A 22,020-nucleotide genomic window follows, 5' to 3' on the forward strand; every position below is an offset into this window, starting at 1 on the left:
GTAAATACTCACGTACGGGTTTGGGGCATGTGTTTTCATTCTCTTGTATATTCTAGGACTAGAATTTCGTGGTGGTCAGGTAGATGTACGTTTGTAAGAAAATGTCATTTCATATTCAAACTGTGTGACAAGCTCTATCTGTGAAGGTTCTGGTGGCCCACAACTTTTCCGGTAGTTGGTGTTTCACTTTTATTCTTACCCTTCTTAGTGGGTGTGTGGTAGTTACTCATTGTAGGCATTAATCACTTTGATAAACTTGCCAGTCCTTTTTTCAACTCTTGTGATAGTGGGGAGCAAGCCCAGAACTTACCGTGTGAGGCAAGTGTTACTCCACTGAGCAGCACCCCAGCCCTTTTTAATTTGTTGAGACAGGTTCTCCCTAAGTTGCCACCGTTTGCCTTGGACTTGTGGTCCTCCAGCCGGCCGCAGCATTGCAGTACCTGGGATTACAGGCCTGTGCTATCATGACAAGCGCTAGTGCTTTACGTAGAGTGAGATTTTATGCTCAGGTACTCAAGGTAGTTGAAGTTTTATCTAAAAGCAGTTTATCTTTTTTTCTATTTGAAAAGAATTGAGAAAGTCAAATTTTTATCAGAATAATGTGGTAAGTACTGTTAGTTGGTTTTTTTTTTTAATTTGCAGATTGTTTTAATTTTTATTTGAGAAAACCAGGTAAAAGGAAAGTACAATTTTTCTTGGAAAACAGAGGAACTCATTAATGTCAAGGGCAACTGCTTTTTATAACAAAAATAAATTATGTACAGTTTAGCTCCTGGTTTGTATTATAATTCTTCACACACAGATACACACGTTTCATATATACACACTGAAGGAAAAGAAAAAGCTACAAACTTCCACGGGAATGGATGATCTGTGGCCACCGTTACTCCACAATAACTCGTGACAGTCTGCACACAAGCTCAGTTTGTCAGTCAGAGCTCGGTTCCACACTGTGGCGAGTGCCGCCCGTAAGTGCCACACGCAGCTCAGGACGCTCACGTACCCGCAACTCAAGGTTCTGCCAAGTTCTGCCTTGTGCCGGTCCAGGGCTTCCAAGGTTGTATATATTTTGTTTTTCCTTCTTTCGGCTGAGTGTATTTTTAAAATTACCTCAGAAACACGTACCCAGCTGTGTGCTGCATGTGACAAGAAGCAGGAAGAGACACGGTGGCCCGCAGCGCCGCCCAGTTTTCTTCTGTCTTCTCACAGCCTTTTAGGACAGTTATTTTGGGACAAGAGCAATGAACTGGGCTCAAAAAGGCAATTCGGCACACGCACATTAATAACTAAAAGAAATAAATCTTCAAGTAAAGGGATGGTTACTATAATTAATAATGTACTTGACTGTTGACAAGACTTTTATGGAGCATTGAGAACTAGTATTTATAAAAAAATCTTTCAAACCTTTCACCATATTTTTTGCCATATGTTTGTGTTCCAGAATAAAGAACAAATGTAGAATAGTACTAACTCAATTCAACATTTATTTAGTTCCATATTACTAGAGAACAAAAGAACATTCTTACGATTTACAGAAAAGTAATTCTCAAATCTCAAACTAAGACTAGGCTGTTACTCAGTTTTCATTCACCTGATTGTTTTGTGATTCTTCTTAGTTGCATTTTTATCAGTTTGCCTTTATATTTTTCCATCTTTGCATAGCTTAAGAGGGATAACTAAACCTAGCATCATTGCCAGCTTAAGGTAGATATATAGCAGATGAAGAGCATGGAATTAAATCGGTCAGCGGTGTGTTTCAAAGGTGTTAAGCCAAAGTCTAGAGCTGCATCTCCATCGTAGGAACTTCGTATTTGGGAGTAAATAATAGATTGCAGCCAAGGGCAGACAGGACAGGCTGGGTGGCTGTGCCGCCCCAGCGCATAGCCCGAAGCATGGCATCTTACGGCGTGGGGACATCTGCGCAGCACCGGCAGCCTCGGCACTGGTGGCTGGGGACCAGTCTCTGATGAAGCCGGCCGAGGGCTGCAGAGGGCAGTGCTGCCCTCAGGTGTTGAGTGGAAGTAGGGCAGGGCAGTCTGTGAAACAGTGCCGCTCTTTTCTGAGACCCTCAACTCCTCTGTAGTGAGGTGTGGCAGGAATGACTTCATCTTGTGTAATGAATTTTACAAAGGAACACTGAAGTCACTCTTGACCCATTTGTGAGTTACCTCTGCACCTTGTTCTGGATCGCTTACCTCCTGGTGTGGTGGGCTTTCAGAGGGCAGGGTTTCCAGAGAAGGATTTTCATGTGTAAAGAAGGCTCTGCTGTGAAAACAAAGGAGACAACTACTGTGGGGGAGAAAACGTATGAAACCGGAGAGGAAGTGCTGTAGCCTTGGAACGTTTAGGTTTGCTGGACTCTCAGATTGGATGACTTCACGTTAGGGAGTTAAAGCCCCTTTTCCTTGTCTGTCTTCTCAGTCTTGGGTAAAAAGCTTCATGGAAGTTTTTATTTTACTAAAATGCAGATCTTTCAGTTGATTGCGGTAAGTTTTCTGCCTTTTCTTACCCAGCATTTAATGTTTCTAATATTAATTGGGGACATGTGATGTGGGTTTCTTTTGCTTGTTTGGGGAAATCTTGTCCTTAGATTTATGTGAAAGAAGCCAAGAGCACTCTATAAATTACTCTGTAGTCACCATATTTTAGGCTTGCCTTTGAACTGTTATGGGGCTGTGAACTGAAACAAGTGTTTGATTTAAATTGTGGCACACAGGTACCTCTTAACGGGCAAGTATACGAACTCTTAACCGTCTTCATGGACTGGATCTCGGACCATCACCTTAGCAAAGTGAAACATGAGGGCTCTGACGTGGATGGGGAAAAGCTACGACTCGCTTCTCAGAGAAGTGACATTCAGGAGAAATGTGTGAAGGTTTGTTTGCAAGCTTGAAATGTATGATTCAAGATACTCAGGAAAAACCTCTGGAAAATTTTATAAATGAAAGATGTTGGGGCCAGGGAGATGGCTCAGTGGGATAAGCATTTCCCTGGCAAGCGCAAAGACCTGAGTTCAATCCCCAGTTCTGACCAAAAAAAAAAAAACAAACTTGGTCTTTCTTTGGGCCGGGGAGATGGCTCACTAGGATAAGTGCTTGCCTGGAAAGCTCAAGGGCCTGAGTTCAATCCCCAGTTCTAAAAAAAAAAAAAAAAAAAAGATGTTGGGGTAAAGTTGGGCATAGCAGTAAAACCAGTTCTGAAAAGATTAATTTTGGACCCTATTAATTTATACTTCTATTTTTCTTAATATGGTAGTAATTTATTTTTTAAAACTAGACCTAAGACACTAACAACATACTCTAAAAGTGGTGAAATAATTGTATGAGTTAAAAAATACATAGTGATGTGGACAGTTCCTTCACATAATTTTAGGGTATGAAACATAAATCAAGCAAGAAGGGGTACAAAATGTATTTTCAAGGGGCTTCTAATTCCTTATCCAATTTATCATGTTATAGGCATTAATGTGAATGTTGGTCTTTATGAGTTCTAGTTAATATAAAGTCTTTAGAAATTGACAACTATGGAAAACTTTGAAGAAAAGACATTAAAGTTTTTTGTTCGTTTGTTTTCACCCAATTTTAGGAATGATTTCATTATTATTAAATACAGGCCAGTGTTTTATTTGAGTGTATTAGTCCCAGTTTTGGTCCTTAATCAGTGTTTCTTTTAATGCCTTTTTTTTTGAGGCAAGGGCTCCCTGCTGGTCCAGCCAGGCTTTGAACTCACTTTGTAGCCCAGGCCGGCCTTGAGCTCAGCAGTCCCCATGCTTCAGCCCCTCAGTGCTGAGATTATAGGCACGCAGCACCATACCTGGCTCTTTTTGTGCCTTTTGCAGCAGTTAGAATAGCAGCTTGAGCCTGGGAATCCGTCAGTGTTGTGTTCCATAGCAAGAGGAATTCAAGTCGCCAGGCTTACCGTGGAGATCACCCAGGACTTTGCGTGGGCCCAGCACTCCCAGTGTGTAACACAGAGGGAGTTAGAAGGAACGGTCAGAGATGCAGGCCCCGGCAGTGGAGTAGAGGACAGACATAGCCAGCCAGAGGTGCTCAGTGTTCACGCGGCATGCCGCTTACCTGTTGTTACCGGGCCGGGGGTCTGAGGAGGGTCTCAGCTAGCCAGAGTCCTGCATCCTCAGATCCCTGCTCCTCAGGGAATTGGTGGAGAACCCCATGCTGGCTTGGGCTGCTGGCAGAACTCTGCCCTCTGTGGAAGACTGAGGCCCCAGGCTGCCAAGGGCTGAGTTAGGACCCGTGTATGTTGTGTGTGTCCCTCTGGCTGTGGAAGCAAAACTCATTAACATCTTTGAATGTTTAAAAAATTATCTTTACAAATGGACACTAACATTTATGTAAATTGGGATCTGCATTGTACTTGTTCTGTTGTCGCCTGCTTTTCTCATCCTAGAATATTCCCTGGTAATAAATACAAACCTAGGTTGTCTTTCTTTATTTCTTTTTCATCTTTTTGGGCTAGGTCTTCTCTGTAGTTCAAGCCGGCCTTGAACTCAGAGCATCCCTGCTACCTCAGCGTCCCAGTGCTGGGATTATAGGTGTGTGCCGGCAGGCCTGGCCAGGGTTGTCACTTTCCATTATGTACTTGACCCTGAAAGCTTCTGAGAGCCTCTGTGGAAGACTGATCTCAGTTCTTCAGGAGCTGCTGCTGGGTAGAAGGAAACACACAAGGAGCTTTCAGATGGGGACTGCCGCGTTGTGCTGCACATCTTGGGGAGGCTTTGTTAGAGAAGCCTTTTCTTTGTCGTTACTCTTTAGAACATCACAGAAGTGGGCTTCCGATGTCTGCAGGTGTCTTGCTCTGATGTTTCCTGTCTTCTCTCTGTAGCTCTTGCCTGTGCTGACGGAGCAGCTGCAGTGTCTGCCGCTGGTGAGCGCCCGGCTCCACGAGCCGCTCGTCAGGTTCATCTACTGGTGCCTCAGGCAGCTGGATGCAGGGGCGCAGGTAAGGGCAGCGAGGAGTTGAGCTGCCGGGGATGCTTGGGCGGCCTGCCCCCACGCGTTTCCCTCTGCGTGTACTCCTGTGCTTGCGAATAATCTTCCTGTAGCTGTGCTGCTGGAATTGTGATGAGCATCACCCTAAACCTGTAGTATTTAAATTTTGCTTGAAATCTTCTGATTCTTGGTATGGTGAGTGGCTTGAGATTGAAAACTAGGTATTTTCAGTCTAGATTGGTTTCTGTGTCCTTTGGTGAAGTCCAGCAAAAATAAAAATGCAGTTTTTATGGCGTTTTTTCCTGTTCTTTAATAAAGAAGTAGTACCCTATTACCCCATATATATTTCAAAATCCAAAATATTTTCCTTATAAAAGTAGTAGGAAGCATCCTGAGCAAGTTTCGCATTGGCTCTTGTCTGAGATGCTCGCTCCTGGGGACACGTGTTGAAGTCGGGCCCGCCGCCCCGGCCCCCCCGCAACCAATCGCTGGCGTTGGGTGCCCCAGTGTCTCAGCGCGTCTGTTTCTAACGTTACGTGCAGGTGTTTGGAGCTGGAGCTTGTGCTGGAACATTTGAAATCCGGAGCTCTCAGCCACGGAGAGCTGGAGAATCGCGTCGAATTGCGTCGCCGCAAAGGGAGCTTTCTGTTACCTCCAGGCCTGCACTTGGGCGCTTTCTGCCTTTCATTTGCTTCTCAGTGGAGGTGTGGAAACCTCTGGGACCTCTGTTACATTATGTTTTGAGACAGGGTCTCACTGTGTGGTCCAGGCTGGCCGTGAACTCCCAGTGATCCTCCTGCTTCAGCCTCTCCTGAGAGCTGGGATGACAGGCAAGCGCCACCACACCTGCTGGGCCTGTATAATTTTAGACATTGTTCTGTTCTGTTACTTGTTTTGCTCTTTCTTGTTTCAGTTCATTCTCTGTGGGACTCCTGTGGCATTCTAGCTAGCATGTTATTCTTTTGAGTATGTTAAGTGTTCTGAGTTGCCAGAGTCCCATGAGTGGTTAGTGGCAGAAGCAGGAGGCCCCTCTGGCTGCCCGGTGTAGGTGCCGTGAGTCGTACCTGACCCACTGGCTGCCCAGGGTCCGTTGAGTGTGGCTGGCAGGCATTGCTCTGAGCTGGAAGTGAAGCTTGAGCTGCAGTTCTTACTGTTTTAGAAAATACATAGTCAAGGGCTAGTGAGATAGCTCAGCGGACTAAGCACCTGCTTAGGCAAGCACAGGGGTCAGGGTTTAGTCCCTGTTACCACATGCCACGCCGGCACTGGCTCTGGGCATGTGGGAGGCTGAAAGCAGGAGGATCACTACACGTTCAAGCTGTGTAGTGAGACCCTGCACAGAATACAAAAAAGAAAGGAAAAAGAAAATACATAGTCATACCTCACTGTTTGAAAGTTATAAAATCGTCATGTTCTAATCTTGCATTTCATTTTATCATTTTGATGACCAAAAACTTTTAGTTCATGTATTTGACTGTGGTATTTAAAATAGGTATATTCTGAGCATGCGTAAAAATATACTAAAATCGTGTCTGTGTTTAACAGCATTCAACTATGACATCAACATTGCGACGATTGGGCGAAGACATATTTAAAGGTGTGATAATTAAAGGAGTTCAAGATAATTCTTCAGAGTGTTCTGTGGTGATTAAACCAAAAACAGCTGCTTTTTTTAAGAGTTCGAATTTGCCAGTGCGATTTTTATCAACCCTCATTGTTCTCAAAACTGTCACTCAAGGTAAGTTTTCAGCTATGCTTGTAGAGTGATTTTGGAGGAGCAGCTTAGAGAGCAGCTCTTTTCCAGTCGGAAGTGTTTTACATTTCCTGCGTGAGCTCTTCAGTCACTCTAATGTGAATTTTGAGACTGAGGTCTGGTGGGTGCTGGCCTCCTCCTGGAAGCCACGGGTGAGCTCCCCTCCTCTTAGCACGCTTTGCTTGCTTTACCGCTCTCCTTGCGTGTGCTGTGTAAAGCAAAACTTGCACTGAGTTACAGCTTTCCACTGGAGAATGCGAGGCGAGCTGCGGCCCGTGGAGCACATCAGCCTACCTGCTGCTCTGTGAATGAATGCTCTGTCCACAGCTGCGCTTATTTGCTGGTGGCGTCCTCTGACTCTGGGCCAACCTTGGAGTTGTGTGTTGGCAGCAGAAACCGTGGACTTCGAGGCCCTTGAAATTGCCCTCTGGGCCCTTCCCGAAAATGTTTGTTGGCTCTGTGCCAGTTTAACAATTTAGAGGAATGGATACATTATTAGAAAGATTTGAAATATCAGATCTTATTTATAACTTCAACATGCTTCTATGTTTGTTGCAGAAATTGTATTGATAGTTACAAAGCTCTTTAGGAAAGCCACAGAATCATAAGATTTCTCTAGTAAATTATACTGAACAGTCTATGGAAAACAGTTCTTCCTGAATTAAATATAAAATACACGTGGGAGAGAAAGAGGAAAATAAAGTTGTAGATTTGTACATTAAAACGATAAAATTGAGGTCCTGATTGAGGTCCTAATGAGGTCCTGAAGAAGTCTCTTTCACTTTCTGTGTTTGCAGTGCTGGGCATGGGACCCAGGGCCTGTGCGTGCGGGTGAGCGTCCTGCCGCTGAGCTGTGTCCCCAGCCAGCAGGAGCAAAGTGAATGGGCAGATGGCATCCTCATGGGTCAGAAGGCGCAGTGTTGTTAAGTTCTCTTCAAATTGACCTATAGATTAAAAGAAATCCTGATCATAATCACATTAGGGTTAGGGAAAAATTGCTAAATTGGTGAACTTCTGATCAGTTTCTTAGGTAGAAATTGATTAGCTGATTTGAAAGTTCATATAGAAGTGCTGAGGACTTAAAATGCCCAAAACAACTTGGGGGGAAACCCTGTAGTTTGATTATGTGACACACTGCCTGCCTTCAGGACCGTTTGTTCTTGATGTGAAGATAGACTTCAAGAGAGCAGGCCAGAGAGTCTAGAAATCATGGCCACGTATCCTCAGCGAGGTCCCAACAAGTCAGTAGGGAAAAAGGTTGCGTTTTGGAAATGATGCTGGGTTCATGATGCGTCTAAATGCAAGAGAGAGAAAAAGGAGTTATCACACGTAACAAAATCATGTCCAGGTAGTCTGTGAACATAATTGAGCGGAAACTATAAAACCTCTAAGGTAAATGCCCAAGGTCACTTAATGACCTTGGATGTGGCAGATTTTCCGAAAAATAGAGCAGTTATTGTGATGAGGAAACAATCAACTAGACTTCATCAAAATTTAAAATTTGGGGTTTTTAGGACATTTTTATGAAAATAAAAGTTCAAGTCTTAGAAATTACTTGCAAATTGTATATCTGAGAACAGTCTTAAGTCTAGAGTGCCACAGACACCCGCTGTGCATGGGGATGTGCTGAAAGGTAGATGTGCGGACAGGCTCAGCCGGGCTGTCCTTGGCTCGAGTGGCCTGCGGCCGGGTGTCCCTGCCCAGAGCCTGGACCTCTGGCTGGGTGGGCTGTGAGCTCCGCAGCTTCTGGATGGTGTGCGTGCGTGTGGAGATCACTTTCACTCCACGCGCCTTCCCACGGAGACGAAGGCTTGTGCCCAAAGGAAGGCTGTTCATACAGCTGTGTGTAACACCTGAACTAAGAACAACCAAATGTCCATCGAAGAGTGGACAGAGAAGCCGTGTGTGAGAGCCACAGAACAGAAGCTGTTCAGCCACAAGAAGGAACATTGTCAGCACCGTGCAGCAGCGGGAGGGGCTCAGCGTGGGTGTCGAGTGACAGCGCTGGGTAAGCAGTGTACTCTGACTGCATTTACCTGTAACTCTAGGCAGTGCAAGGTAGCCTCTAAACAGCAGAAAGCTAAACAGCCCATCATGCCAGAACCCTTAAGTGATGTGGGGGTTTTGGAGGGAAGGCACACAGCAGGCGTGTGGAAGTGTTGAGGGTGGTTCTGGGCACAGGTTCACAGGCGTGAAAACTTCAATGAGTACTTGTATCTATTTTTTATTTTTTTAATTTTAAGTTGGTGCAGGCCTCACTATACAGCTTGGACTTGACCCTCCTGTTTTCAGCCTCCCCACCACACCCGGACGTGGTCTCAGCACGCCTGAGGGCGGGACTGGCGCAGCGTGCAGTACTGGGGATAGAAACCTGGTCCCTGTGCTCTCCTAAGCAGGCGCTTAGTCCATGAGCTATCTTGACGGCCCTCCACGGTGTACTTTAAATGTATGAGTTGTTTATGTGGTTAGACTTTGCTGAAGCTAGAAAACGTTGAGATATACGCACTCAGGAGATTTAATGCTGTTACTTACGAATGAAAAGAAAAAGTGTGCGCTGCCCTCGAGGAGCCCCTGGGCTAGTGTAATTAGCAGCGTAGTTTATGTCCCTGTGTCCTCTGGGTCTGAAGACACTTCTGTGAGCTGTACTCACACCCCTGCACCTCGTCTTTGAATTGCAGGTTTACTTCATTCGCTTCCAGGGCCGCACGTATGTGTGTACAGGTGCAGTGCTTAGCTCTCTTCGGCTTCGTTTGCTTTTAGCCAGCTGGTGTTTAGCCTGCTCCTTTGTTCCTGCTTTTGTCATTATAAGTAATGGCACATTTTCTGAGATCTGTCTGCTGTATTGGAACTTTTTACATTACAGTAAATATACCACGTTTAGATATATGAAATAATGCGTGCATTTTAGCTTAACTTTTCATCTATTTACTTACGTATGGTTTTCTTGGAGAGAGCCTTGCTGTGTGGGTCAGGCTGCCTTGAACTCACTGTGGCTCGGGACGGTCTCCGCTCGCTGCGGTCGTCCAGCCCCAGGATGTGTACCGCATGCGGCTGAGTCTTAACACACAGGTCCACGTTCTTTCTCAGAGAGATTGTAGCTCTTGCATCCTTGCAGCTGCATCAGTCATGCAGTTTCATAAAAAACATTCCAGATCTCAATGTTACTGCTATTTTAATCCACTGAGTAAAAACATGTTTATATGATTTTTATTCACTTCCTGTGTATCTGTCAAGCTTGACTGTGTTCTCATTATTTTTTATGTTGATTTATGTCTTGTCTAATACAAGTTTTCTGCTTATGTCTTTTTTGTATTGGATGATTTTTTAAAATCTTTTTAAAAAATTTACTTATTAGGAACAGGACCTCGCTGTGCAGCTCAGCCTCAGTGATCCTCCTGTCTCCGCCTCCCCAGCACTTGGACTATAGGCATGCGCCACCAGGCCTAGTTTCAGAGACTGGCACAGTGCGCCCGGGGTTCCAGGGCCAACAGGGCGCATGGTGCCAGGGACCAAACCCAGGTCCTTGCGCTTGCCAGGCAGGCACTTAGACCATCAGGCTAACTCCCCAGCCCTGTAATTTATTTATTTATTTGTGTGTGTGTGTGTGTGTGTGTGTGGCCAGCTCAGCCCACCAGGGGGCGGGGCTGGCTGGCATGTGGTGCTGGGGGATTGAACCGCGGTCCCTGTGCTTTGCTAAGCTTGTTCTAAGTAGGTGCTTTAGACCACTGAGCCATCTCACCACCCCAGCCCTGTTATTTTTAAGTAGTGTCAATCCTCTGTCTCTCACATTAAATACAAAGTTTTTGCAGTGTCACATTTGTGGTTGTTTTTGCCAGACTAACATTTTAAATTTTATTTAAATAATATCTGTTGTGCTTCCTGAATTTCTGCTTAGTCTATAACTTATGAAGTGCCCCAGTGACTGGGTATTGAGGGCTGATCTCAGCTGCGTCCGTGCTGCAAGGTGGCCCCGAGTTGTCTGGGTTGCAGGGACACTGACCTCACCTGAGGTCAGGCCCTAGACCTTGTGTGATCACTGATAGAGTCTCCACCTGGGGTCACGTGGTGTCTCGCTCATCCTACTCACTCTATGACCACCTCATTTATTTTTTGTGCAGATTTTTTTCCCTCAGTTATTAGTGTTTAAAAATGTAAAATTTGATTGTGTGTGTGTGTGTGTGTGGTATTAATGGAAATTGAAGCAGAGCCGTTGTACTTCTCCAGCCGTTTTTATTCTTTGAGACATGGTCTTGCTCAGTTGCCCCATTGGACTGGGATTTGTGATCCTCCTGCCTCAGCTTCCCAGGGTATTGGAACTGCATGTGCTCCCAGAGGTGCCTGTGTACAAAACCATTTTTATGTCCTGTAGCCTTTTTTTTTCTTCTCTTTTTTTTTTTTTTTTTTTTTGAGATAGTTCCTTACTGTGAGCTAGACACTTACTGTGTAGTGCAGGTTGACCTTGAACTCACTGTGTCGCTAAGTGTAGCCTCGTACTCTACCATGCTTTAACCTCTTGAATGCTGGGATTACAGGCATGTGCCGCCACGCCAGATCTGTAACCTTTGAGAAAAGCTTCTTTGAGAAGCTAGAAAACTTGTAAAGAGCTTCAGTGAGATTTTTTTGTTGCTGTTATTTCTAAAAGGTGCTTACATCTGAAAATATAATTTTAGGGCCAGGGAGATAGCTCAGTAGAATAAGCACTTGCCTGGCAAGCAAAAGGGCCTGTGTTCAATCCCTGGTATCGCAAAATAAAAAAAAAAAAAAATTCAGGAAATGAAATAGAAATTGAAAAACAAGGCCAATTTTATTATATTTATTTATTTTGGCAGAACCAGGGATTGAACTCAGGCCCTTGTGCTCTCCAGGGAAACGCTTATTCTACTGAGCCGTCTCCCCGGCCCCATCAGTTTTATTTTAATTTTATCACATTTAGAACTACATGCCTTCATCCTCCTACCTTCCGCCTCAGTGCGTGAACAGTGCACAGTTGACGCTAGTCTTCAGCTGCATGTTGCTGGTGTCGTCGTTCATCCTGAGTGTGAGGGTGGCTGAGGACATGGCTGGCATTGTGCTGTGCATCACGTTTCTTTCTGAAGTGTGTTCTCATGGTCACCACCAAAATGCATCACGGCCTTTAATGGAATTTATTGCAAGGAAATAGCTCAAAAAAGAAGTTGATAGTGCTAAGGGTTAATGTGAGAGAAGGCCTGGCGGGGCAGCACCCGCTTCGTGGAATGCAGAGGCCCTGACCAGCCCTGCCCCCAGTGCAGGCCCACTCAGTCTGCCCTTGAGGAGGGGACCGTGTCTTAGGTGGAGGCAGTGGCCACGGTCTTTCTCCCGGATCCTGGCCCAGCACAGCGCTGCTGGGCACACGCATGGCACAGTGCTGTGCCAGCAGCATTGCTGGTGGGCAGAGGTGGGCGTCATGCGTGGGGTTCACTTGTGAGACCGTGATGGGAGCAGGCCGTAGGGAGCTTAGCGGATAAAGTTCCTCGGTTTAGGGACGTTTCTTCTGTGTGTAATCAGATACATCGTGTTCGTCATACGCGTGAGACTAGAGCTAACTGTGCCCTGCCCTCCTTGTCACTTGGCCCTCGCCTTCTGTGTTCTTAAGGTCTGTACTTGGGCTTCAGCCTAAAGAAGCGTCCTCAGACGTCAGGACACTTTGACGTGGTAGGAAGCCAGCATAGGGTAGTAGTTAAGAACTCCAGCTCTGTACTGGAAACTAGCCTTTCCCTCACGTCTAGCGTAAGACCCGTGCCCTGGCAGAGCACTTTGTTGTTTCTGCCCCAGTTTGGCTTTTTGAGGATTAAACGAGGGAATTCATACAAAGGTTTAGCAGAAGTCAGTATGTAGCAGCTACTGCAGATATCAGGAGATTGCTGCTTGTAGTGTAACCTAAGAATTAGGACTGAACGAGATCTGTTAATTGAGGCCTGCGGTAGCTGTCAGTTGTTATATGATAAGCCACCAATTAAAAATCTTAGAACAACAAACATTTTACTTACTACTTTATAGTTTTTGTGGGGGGAGCTTTTAGCTCTGCTCTGTTTGTGGCTGGTCTGTCTTCCATAGACACAGGGCAAGTGGGCAGAAAGCTCTTGACCATCGGCTCCTGACCACAGGCTCCTTGACTATGGGTCACTGATGACGGACTTCTGACCATGGCCTCCCTGACCATAGGCCGTATGGGCTCCTGGTCACAGGCTCCTGACCATGGGCTACAGGGCTACAGGCTCCTGACCCTAGTCTCCCGCAGGCTCTCTGACCACAGATTCCCTGATCACAGGCTTCTGACTACAGGCTCCCTGATCACGGTCTCCCTGAGCACAGGCTTCTATCAATGAACTACAGGACCACAGGCTCCTGGCCATAGGCTGGTTCTGCTGTACTGTCCAGTCAGCTGTGGGTGAGCCCAGGCTCCAGGGGTGCAGAGAATCTGATCATCCCTCAAATCTACCATGTAGGGCCAGCCAAATAGCTCAGCGGATGAAAGCACCTACAAGCAGGCACAGGGCCCGAGGGTTCAATCCCCAGGCCTGCCATGCTGGTCCTGCCCCTGGGACATGCTGAGATGGCAATTGAGACTTGGCATGGCACCTGTAATCCCAGCTCTTGGGAGGCTGTAAGCAGGCCGATCACTGTGAGTTTGATCTGGTAGTGAGACCCTGAACACCCTGTAGACCCTTCCCTAACATACCAAAAAAAAAAAAAAATTGTTATCAAATCTACCATGTAGGGGCCAGGGAGATGGCCCAATAGAATAAGCACTTCCCTGGCAAGCACAAGGGCCTGAGTTCATTCCTTGGTTCCACCAAAAAAAAAAAAAAAAAAAAAAACTACCTTGTAGGTGAAGTAATGGAAAGTTCCGTTCCATACTGATTAATATTAATAGATTGACTTTTAGTAAAGAATATAAAGGATATATTTAAATGTCAGGACCCTTTTAAAAAGAACCCAGTAAAATATCATGCTTATGAAAAGAAGTAAGTTTTGGTTATAACAACACTTAATGCTGTTCTTTTAGAACTTAAGTTGGTCATATTTTTAAAAAATTCACTATTAGAAAAATTAAGATGAGGACATATCTGATTTATCTCTGAAAGGTAAGATAGTTTTTTCAAGAATAATCACAAACTATTAAAGGACATTATTGTAAAGTTGCAAATGCAAAAAAATTTTCAACCTAAACCTTGCCAATGATACATATTAATTTGTGTCGTATACGTTAGGGGGTGCTATGATAAAACTTTTCTTCCTGTGAAAACTTTAGGATGCATCTAATTTTTTACCTGTGTCATTAATAAAAATTGAATGAGTGCAGTGCTAGAGATGAAGCCAGGGCCTTCACAGCGGGCTACCCTGGCCTTCTTTGAGACAGGGTCTCACTAAGCCTTATTACACTTGCAGCCATTCTATCTCAGCGCCCCCAGGTCTGCGAAGACAGGCACGCGCACACGCCCGCGCTGACTTAAGCAGAGAAAGGTGAATTTCCTGGTAAGGTTAGAACAGCTCTAGCGACTTGACTTGACTTAGTGCACATTTGCAGTGCTTAGTTTTTTAGTTATAGAACGACGTGTGGTAATGTTAGCGTTCCTTGAGCTAAGTTCTAAAAACCATGAATATGGAGCGACCGTCCTTGGGCCGAAAGTACAGGTCGTTCTCAAAATTGCTCCATTCTAGTATCCCCCAGCTACCGTCAGTGTCTCATGTCAACCATTTCCTTAACGTCAGTGTCACGGCACAGCTGCCGGCTGGGGCCGAGGACTCCAGCACCTCCATGCAGACTCCCGGGATGGCGTTTCATCCCTGGGTGGGAAGTGGGAGAAGGTCCCGCTGCCCTGTGATGGTGATAGTGACATTAGTGAGGGCGTGGTGACAGGGATCCTGCTCCGTAGTGACTCAGCTCTGACTCTGAGCCTCCTTATGCCCAGTGGAGCATCGTGAGAGTGTCCCGGGAGTAGCCTGGCAGACGCTGTCCCGGCACCATCCTTGCCAAAGCATTGCTCCGCCCTTAGTGACAGATGTGGGTCATGGGCACACGAAAGAGTGCGTTGCAGCTCCTGCGGTTGTCTCCAAGTGGCCTGATGTTTGCTCTTTAGTATGAGACTGAAAACGGCTTACAACCCCCTAGTGGGACTGGGGACCTAGCTCGGCAGCCTAAGTGTCTGCCTGGCGAGCGCAAGTCCCCAAGTTCCATCCCCAGTACTGCATGCTGTGCTGTTCCCAGGCATGGTGGCGCATGCCTGTAATCCCAGCATGGGGGAGGCTGAGACAGGAGGATCACTGTAAGTCTGAACTGTGTAGCAAGACTCTGTATCAAACAAAACACTTTGTATAATGTTTTGAAGTAGATATTTTAAAACCAGCAATAACAAAAGATTACAATCTTAGAAGCTGTTGGAAATAGAGAATAATATTGCTGTTTAAAAATTTGGAAGCATATAGTTATCAAATACATGAAATACTATTAATAATCATTTTCTTTGTTGATGTAGAAAAGGAACTGAGTTCTTTTAGGCTAAGACACAGAAATGCTGAGCAGGATTTGCCCCATCACAGTGTCTGGGTGCTAACAAGTTGGGGGGTCTCGGCATAGCGGCCCCCTCCTGCTCCGAAGCTCTGCTCTCCTGCTCTGCCTCATGAAGCGCCTGCCGGGATGGCTGACGCACAGGGCTTCCCTTGTTTTCCAGCTGATTACCTGGCCCAGGCATTTGACTCCCTTTGTTTGGACTTGAAGACAGACGAAGGGAAAGCCTTGTTTCTGGAGTACCAAGCGGTTCCGGTGATCCTGGGGCACCTGCGGGTGTCCAGCAAGGGCCTCCTCTCCAATGCCGTCGACAGTTTGCTGCAGATGACAGTGGAGTCCAGTAAGTTGTTGTGTTTCGCTCATGTGGGGTAATTTTCTGGCCCTCGTGGGGCCCAAGTATGTAAGCCACCTGTCAGAGACCACTCTTGGTACCGTTCAGGTGCTTAGAACACCTGTGTGGTTGCGTGGTGGATGACGTCTCTGCCAGCCCGGCCTGCTGTGGCTGAGTCCCCTGAGCGCACCACGGGCTGCTGAGCCTCTCTGTCCTTTCTGTCCCAGGGTGCTCCCTGATTGCTTGCGTGAGTAGGGGCACTTGACACCTCTCCGTGTGAGTGATGGCAGTGAGAGAGGCATGTCCTGCCATTGCCTCTGCCACTCCCCACTGCCATGTCCTGCCATCTCCACCCATATTGTCTTCGGACACGCTTGGGCTGTGTGCCGGGCTGATCTCGGCTCGTCTTGTGATGTTCTGGGGCCTGTGGGAGCTTTTCTTCTTGCTGTCTGTGGGTGTGGGGAGCTCTTGTTACCTGCTGTGAGTGGTTCTTGGTTGGTGCAGGAAGGTGCAGGCCAGGGCCGGGTGCTTTGATCCACCCTTGAGCTTGGGATGCGTCGCCATGTTGCCTGCAGAATCTTCCTCTTTGATAGTCTTCCCTCCTCTCTGTTCCTCTTCCCTCTGCAGCACTTCCAAGAACAGACAGTCCCTGCAGTGGGGGACCCTGAGTGGAAGGCCTCTGTCTGGTGGACAGTCAGCACCCGCGGCTGGTGTGCAGTGTGGCTGGTGCGCAGTGTCTGGGCTGGCCACATTCTTGGCTCCTTCTCTCTGTGGTGTTGATTTTCTTGCTCAGTGTCCTGTGCAGGAGGCTAATCAGGAAACCAAGGCCTCGAGAAATTAGGCAAGTTTCCCAGGAACCTCACAGCTGGACAGAGGGCAGCCTGCGACGATACAGCGAGGGATCAGCTCTGGACTTGAGGTTCATGTAGCGCAGCCCTGTGGCTTGGCTTTCCAGGGTGTTCTTTTTCTCCTGCTGCTTTTTTTCTCATCTGCCACTTTGTCAGTGCGTTCAGCCTTGACCAGTGGCTCGGGTAGTGGTTCAGGCGGGGGTGGCAGCCTAGGTGGGAGATTTGGAGCTTGGTGTATCAGTGAATACTGTGAGAAGTAGAACAAAACATGAAATGATTATTGTTTAAGTGGCTGGGTTTCCATCTCATATTTTAGAAATTTTCTATTTTAGTAAGAAAAGCAAAAATCCTACCAGACACAAGTGTCTGTCAGAAGCAAATCTTTCCGGATACGCTAGTATCCTTGTAGTTGAAGAACTAACCATAGTGGTGCCCTACTTCATGAGCTCAGTTCTCCATTACTGTGGTTGCAAACTGGACTAGCTGAGAACTAGCAGACTTTCCCCAGAGGTCAACATTGAACCTAACTGTCCGGTTCTTATCTGTCTCGTTGCAGCCAGAATCATGGAAAGCACCCAGTCTGTGGACCCAGGTGCCACTGTGTGATGTACTGATCCAGTTGAGGTGCTGAGTGCGGGGCTCTGGCTCTGCTGTGCACATCTGAGGAATGGGGTCAGGCTCGGCGGAGAGTACCCGAGTGTCTGCGCCTGTCCACCTTTGCCCCAGGCTGCAGCAGAGCGCCAGGGCCAGGCCCGGCAGGGCTAGGAAGGCCAGGCTGGGCGGCCCTGCGCCTCTGACACCCAGGGGCGGGCCTTTCTGCTCCCGCGCCCATCTGCGGTGGAAAGGCTGCCCAGACACATTTAAGTGCATTAGGGTCTGTGCCGAGGTGCATCTCGAAAGAGAAACGCGTTCTGAGCCTGGCCTCAGTTCTGTGCTGTGCTGCTCTCTGGGGCGGTGGGTGTCATGTCACAGCTCAGTGGTGGTACGCTTTCTTTCCCTTCTGTCAGTACTTTTAAAGAGTAACCCATTAGGGCTGGCCAAATAGCTCCTCGGATTAAAGCGCCTGCTTAGGCAGAGGCATGGCTGGGGTTCCATCTCTGGGCCTGTTGTGTCGGCCCCTGTCCCAGGGCACACTGAGACAGTGATGGAGACTGGGCATGGTAATCCCAGTGCTTGAGAGGCTGAAAACAGGATCACTACGAATCCGATTTGCATACAGAGACCCTGTAGATCCTGTCTTAAATACATTAAAAAACAACACAACAAAAAAACCAAACAAAAGCCCCCATTCCCATAGCTCATAATTGCAAAGGTGCAATAGGTGAAAGTCTGTCTTTCCCTTCCTGGTGGGCACCTGTCTCTTTTTTGCTTATATCTTCCTTTTTGTCAGAAGTGTAGCATGGTATAAAGCATGGTATATGTTACTGTTGGCACTACAGAGTGAAGATCTTCTCATGCCAGTACTTTATTTCTTCAGATAAAGTCTGTTTCTTTCACCGGCCCGGCCTGGATGGACATTGAACTGCTCCTACTCTGCTAACTCGGCCTCTATGAGGTCAGTCTGTGTCTTAGTTACTTTTCTCTCATTGCAGGGACAAAAAACCCGACACCCAAAATTAAGGAAGGAAAGGTTTAGTTAGCTCATAGTTTGTGAAGGTTTCAGTCCATACTCAGCTGGCTCCAAGGCAGACTGGCACGTGTTAGAGGGCAGCAGTTCACGGAGGCGGTAAATAGCAAAACAGCAAGAGCAAAAGGGAGGAGCAGCAGCAACAATGGCTACAGAGAGCATGTCTGTCTCCCTTAGGTTGCATTCAGGCTATCTGCCCCAGACCAGGTGTAGCCCTCACACCCATAATCCCAGCCCTGGATAATGAATTAATCACAAAGTCTGGAAGTCTGCCCCATAACTGTGTGAGGCTTTGGGGGGACATCTAGACACAAATCATAACAAAATGCCCATGCAGAACTCTGGAGTAGTTGTCTTGAGTTCTCTTGGGTAGATCAAACGTTTCTACTCCCTTGGGGCACTAACGCTGATGGACAGTAACACTGATGGAAAGGTGGCCCGAGTCCTAGGGGAGAGGTGCCCCGCTGTGTCAGCTGTCTGGTGGCTGGGGCTGGGCCATGGGGACAGCAGGCATGTGGTGGGAGCTTCCTCCAGAGGGTGGCCTCGGATCTGGCAGCGGGGTGCGTTTGCTGGGTCAGAGAAGAAGGAAGCATTGGGGCTCCCAGGAACGGAGAGTTAGGGGCAGGCCTGGGCCTGGGAGAGTAGCAGGCTGGTAGCTGGGCTGGAGTCCAGTGAGAACAGCAGTCTTCACAGTGCTGCCAGGGGCCCAGAGAGACGAGGAGGCCACTGACCAAGGGATGCACGCCAGCGGTCCGGCTTTGGAGACCACCTGTGCTTTTCATTGTCGCTTTTTAAAAAAAATATTCATAGACTCTTACTTAGCTTGAAGGATGAGAAACTGAAAGTTTTGGGTGACATTGGATGTTGCCGTTTATAGCTTTTGAGTCATCAGAACTAGGAATAAAAGCCTGGCTGTCTAAAAATAAGACATTGGTCCCATTGATAGCATGTTAATATCAGAATTGAGGAAGTTTTTCTAATATAATTTTATCCTGCTTACTTCTTGCCTTTGAGTTCTGAGAAGTTTGAAATAGCTGGTATTTGAGAAAAACTCAGGTGCCAAGCAGCCCCGCAGCATCACGCATGCTTGTTAGCAGTAGCTGATGGCATGTGGATGGATGGGTTCTCAACCGAGGGTCCCCGGCGTGCTGAGCGCGGGCGTGCTGAGAGCGGGCGTGCTGAGTGTGGGCGTGCTGACCATGGGCGTGCTGACCATGGGTGTGCTGAGCACGGGTGTGCTGACCATCGGCGTGCTGAGCGCGGGCGTGCTGACTGTGGGTGTGCTGACTGTCAGCATGCTGACCGCCGGCGTGCTGACTGCGGGCGTGCTGACCGCGGGCGTGCTGACTGTTGGCGTGCTGACCGTTGGCGTGCCGACCGCGAGTGTGCTGACCGTCGGCGTGCTGAGTGTGGGCGTGCTGACCATGGGTGTGCTGAGCACGGGTGTGCTGACCATCGGCGTGCTGAGCGCGGGCGTGCTGACTGTGGGTGTGCTGACTGTCAGCATGCTGACCGCCGGCGTGCTGACTGCGGGCGTGCTGACCGCGGGCGTGCTGACTGTTGGCGTGCTGACCGTTGGCGTGCCGACCGCGAGTGTGCTGACCGTCGGCATGCTGAGTGCGGGTGTGCTGAACACCGGCGTGCTGACCTCCTGTGCTCAGGCGACGTCAGCAGCACACGGATTGCTCCAGGGTGTCAGTGGTCAGCTTTCCGTTATTTCCGAGGTCTCACAGTCCCAGCATCCTGTGTGTGTTGAACTGTTGTCTGGGATGGGGAGCTCCCAGCCTCCCTTGCTTCCTACTGAAAGCAGCCGTAGCAGCACTGTGCGCAGGTGATCTTCCCCACACTGAAGACTGAAGCGTCCTCCACCAGGCTGAGGAAATGGGAATTCACGTCAAATGCCATCACTCAGAGAAAGGCCCTGAGGGGCTGGCAAGGTAGTTCAGTGGTCTAAAAACCCCTGTTTAGGCAAGTTTAGGCAGGCTCAGGGGACCGTGGTTCGATCCCCAGCACCACATGCCACGCCAGCCCTACTCTCAGGCCGGGCTGAGCTGGCCAAAAGAAAAGAGCCTTGAGATGATCTCAGGGTGACTGAAGCAGAGACCACAACAGAGCCCTGGCACCGCATCCTCCCCAGGCTTCGCGCCCCTCCTTGCTACAAGAGTAAACGTGTGTTCATCATGCTGGTGGTCCATAGGGCGCAGGTCGAAGTCTGTGGAGAGTCTTTAGGAGAACTTTCACTTTCTCATAGAAGGAGAAGGTGGTGGGGTAGCTTGAGTCTGTGCTCACAGCTGCTCGGGAGGCTGAGGCAGGAAGGTCTCTTGAGCCCAGGAGTTTGGCACTGGCCTGGGCACCGTAGGACGCTCGTCTCTTGGGGAGCAGATGTGACCGGTGGGTGCTCCTGCCCTGCCCCTCGTTCACTGTGTTCTCCGGAGCCTTTGGAGCATGAGGCCGTTACACATGAAGATGAGCCCAAGGCTTGGTGGCAGGAAAGGAAAACCTGAGGCTGCAGTGCCATTTTACCACTGTTCTCCAGTGGTAAAAACATCTCTGCTTCTTTAAGGTACTGTTTATTAGACTTGCCAGTGTGTTCCAAACTGAAGCAAAACTAGACTGTGTCGTACTTGGAGTGGACTTTCTTTCTGTTTCGTAAAAAATTTGTCTTCTTAAAAATATTTATTTACTTATTTAATGGCAGAACTGGGGATTGAACTCAGACCCTCGCACTTGCCAGACAAGCGCTTATTCTACTGAGCCATCTCCCCGGCCTCTTAAAAATATGTACTCATTTTGTATTAGTACATTGGTTGGACGTGTCACACATTGGCCCTGGGGACTGGTAATCCACATGCTGAGTCTTGGCCACTTTCCCCTCTTCCCTGCTGCCTCTGTCCCCAGACCTTCTTCCCATATCCACGGGCTCTCCCATTTCTGGCCATCTCTTCAGCTCTAAAGTAGCAGGTACCAACCCAGTGAGACAGCCCACCATCACGAGTGACTGCAGAATGGTGTGACTTCAGAGGCCCGTGACCCTCAGGCCGCCAGACCTCAGGAGCAGCAGGAGGGACCGTGGTGAAACCCACAGCACATGCACAGTGGGTTCTTACTCAGCCTCAGAAGGGAATGAAACTGACACCCACCTCGGAGGCACTGTGCTGAGTGAAGCAGCAGGCGGAACGGGCCAGGGCCTGGGTCTGCTCAGGGAGGGCGCTGAGAGGGCAGCAGGGGGGCTGCCGTGCCCTCGCTGACACTGCGTCGGCCTGGCGGGAGAGGGAGCTCTGCAGAGTGGGTGAGGCCACACGGAGGGGTGCACACACTTGGCACTGTTGTGTTCTTTCACCGGCACAGTTTCTGTTAGGCGCATTTAACTTAAAAACTGAAAATGACAGGCCACTAACCCAGTTAGAACTGGTAAGGAGAGTCAGTGAAGTCACAGGACTCCAAGTCAGAGTCTTTCAAAGTCAGTAGCATTTCTATATCCTAACCATTTAGAAAAGGAGCTTTACAAAAAAGAAATTTAGAAAACAATCCCATTTACATAGCAGCATGAAGCAAGTAAACCTCTCCTGCTGTGCTGGCCCCGCCCCCAGGATGCACTGAAACAGTGATTGAGACTGCACGTGGTGGCGCTCCTGTAATCCCAGTGCTTGAGAGGCTGAAAACAGGAGGGTCACTATGAGTCCAATCTGTGTAGTGAGACCCTCTAAACCCTAAACTAAATACATTTTTTAAAACTTAGCAGTTTTGGGTTTTTTTTGGCAGAACCAGGGACTGAACTCAGGCCCTTGCGCTTGCCAGGGAAGCACTTATTCCACTGAGCCATCTCCCCGGTCCTTGCAATTTTTTTTTTTTTTTTTTTAAGACAGGGCCTCGCTATGTAGTAGACCAGGCTGGCCTTGAGCTCACTTTGTAGCCCAGGCTGGTCTCAAACTTGCCATGACCTTCCTGCCTCAGCCTCCCAAGTGCCGGGATTACAGGTGTG

The 22,020-nt window shown here is 48.1% G+C and overlaps 1 protein-coding gene across 4 annotated transcripts in view; it reads left to right on the forward strand.

Annotated features, from left to right (window-relative positions):
• Positions 1–22,020, forward strand: part of Ccdc138 (coiled-coil domain containing 138) — a 48,047-nt gene that overhangs the window by 15,746 nt on the left and 10,281 nt on the right. For 3 of the 4 annotated variants that reach the window (XM_023717522.1, XM_023717523.1, XM_023717525.1), the window contains 4 exons: positions 2,717–2,875; positions 4,843–4,959; positions 6,495–6,687; positions 15,396–15,572. In XM_023717522.1, coding sequence (XP_023573290.1) covers positions 2,717–2,875; positions 4,843–4,959; positions 6,495–6,687; positions 15,396–15,572 — 646 coding nt within the window. The remainder of the gene's footprint in view (positions 1–2,716; positions 2,876–4,842; positions 4,960–6,494; positions 6,688–15,395; positions 15,573–22,020) is intronic. The other variant, XM_023717524.1, reaches the window with a different exon arrangement.

The sequence above is a fragment of the Octodon degus genome, unplaced genomic scaffold (genome assembly GCF_000260255.1).
Source record: "Octodon degus isolate 3935 unplaced genomic scaffold, OctDeg1.0 scaffold00052, whole genome shotgun sequence".
In the NCBI taxonomy this organism is placed as follows: Eukaryota; Metazoa; Chordata; class Mammalia; order Rodentia; family Octodontidae; genus Octodon; species Octodon degus.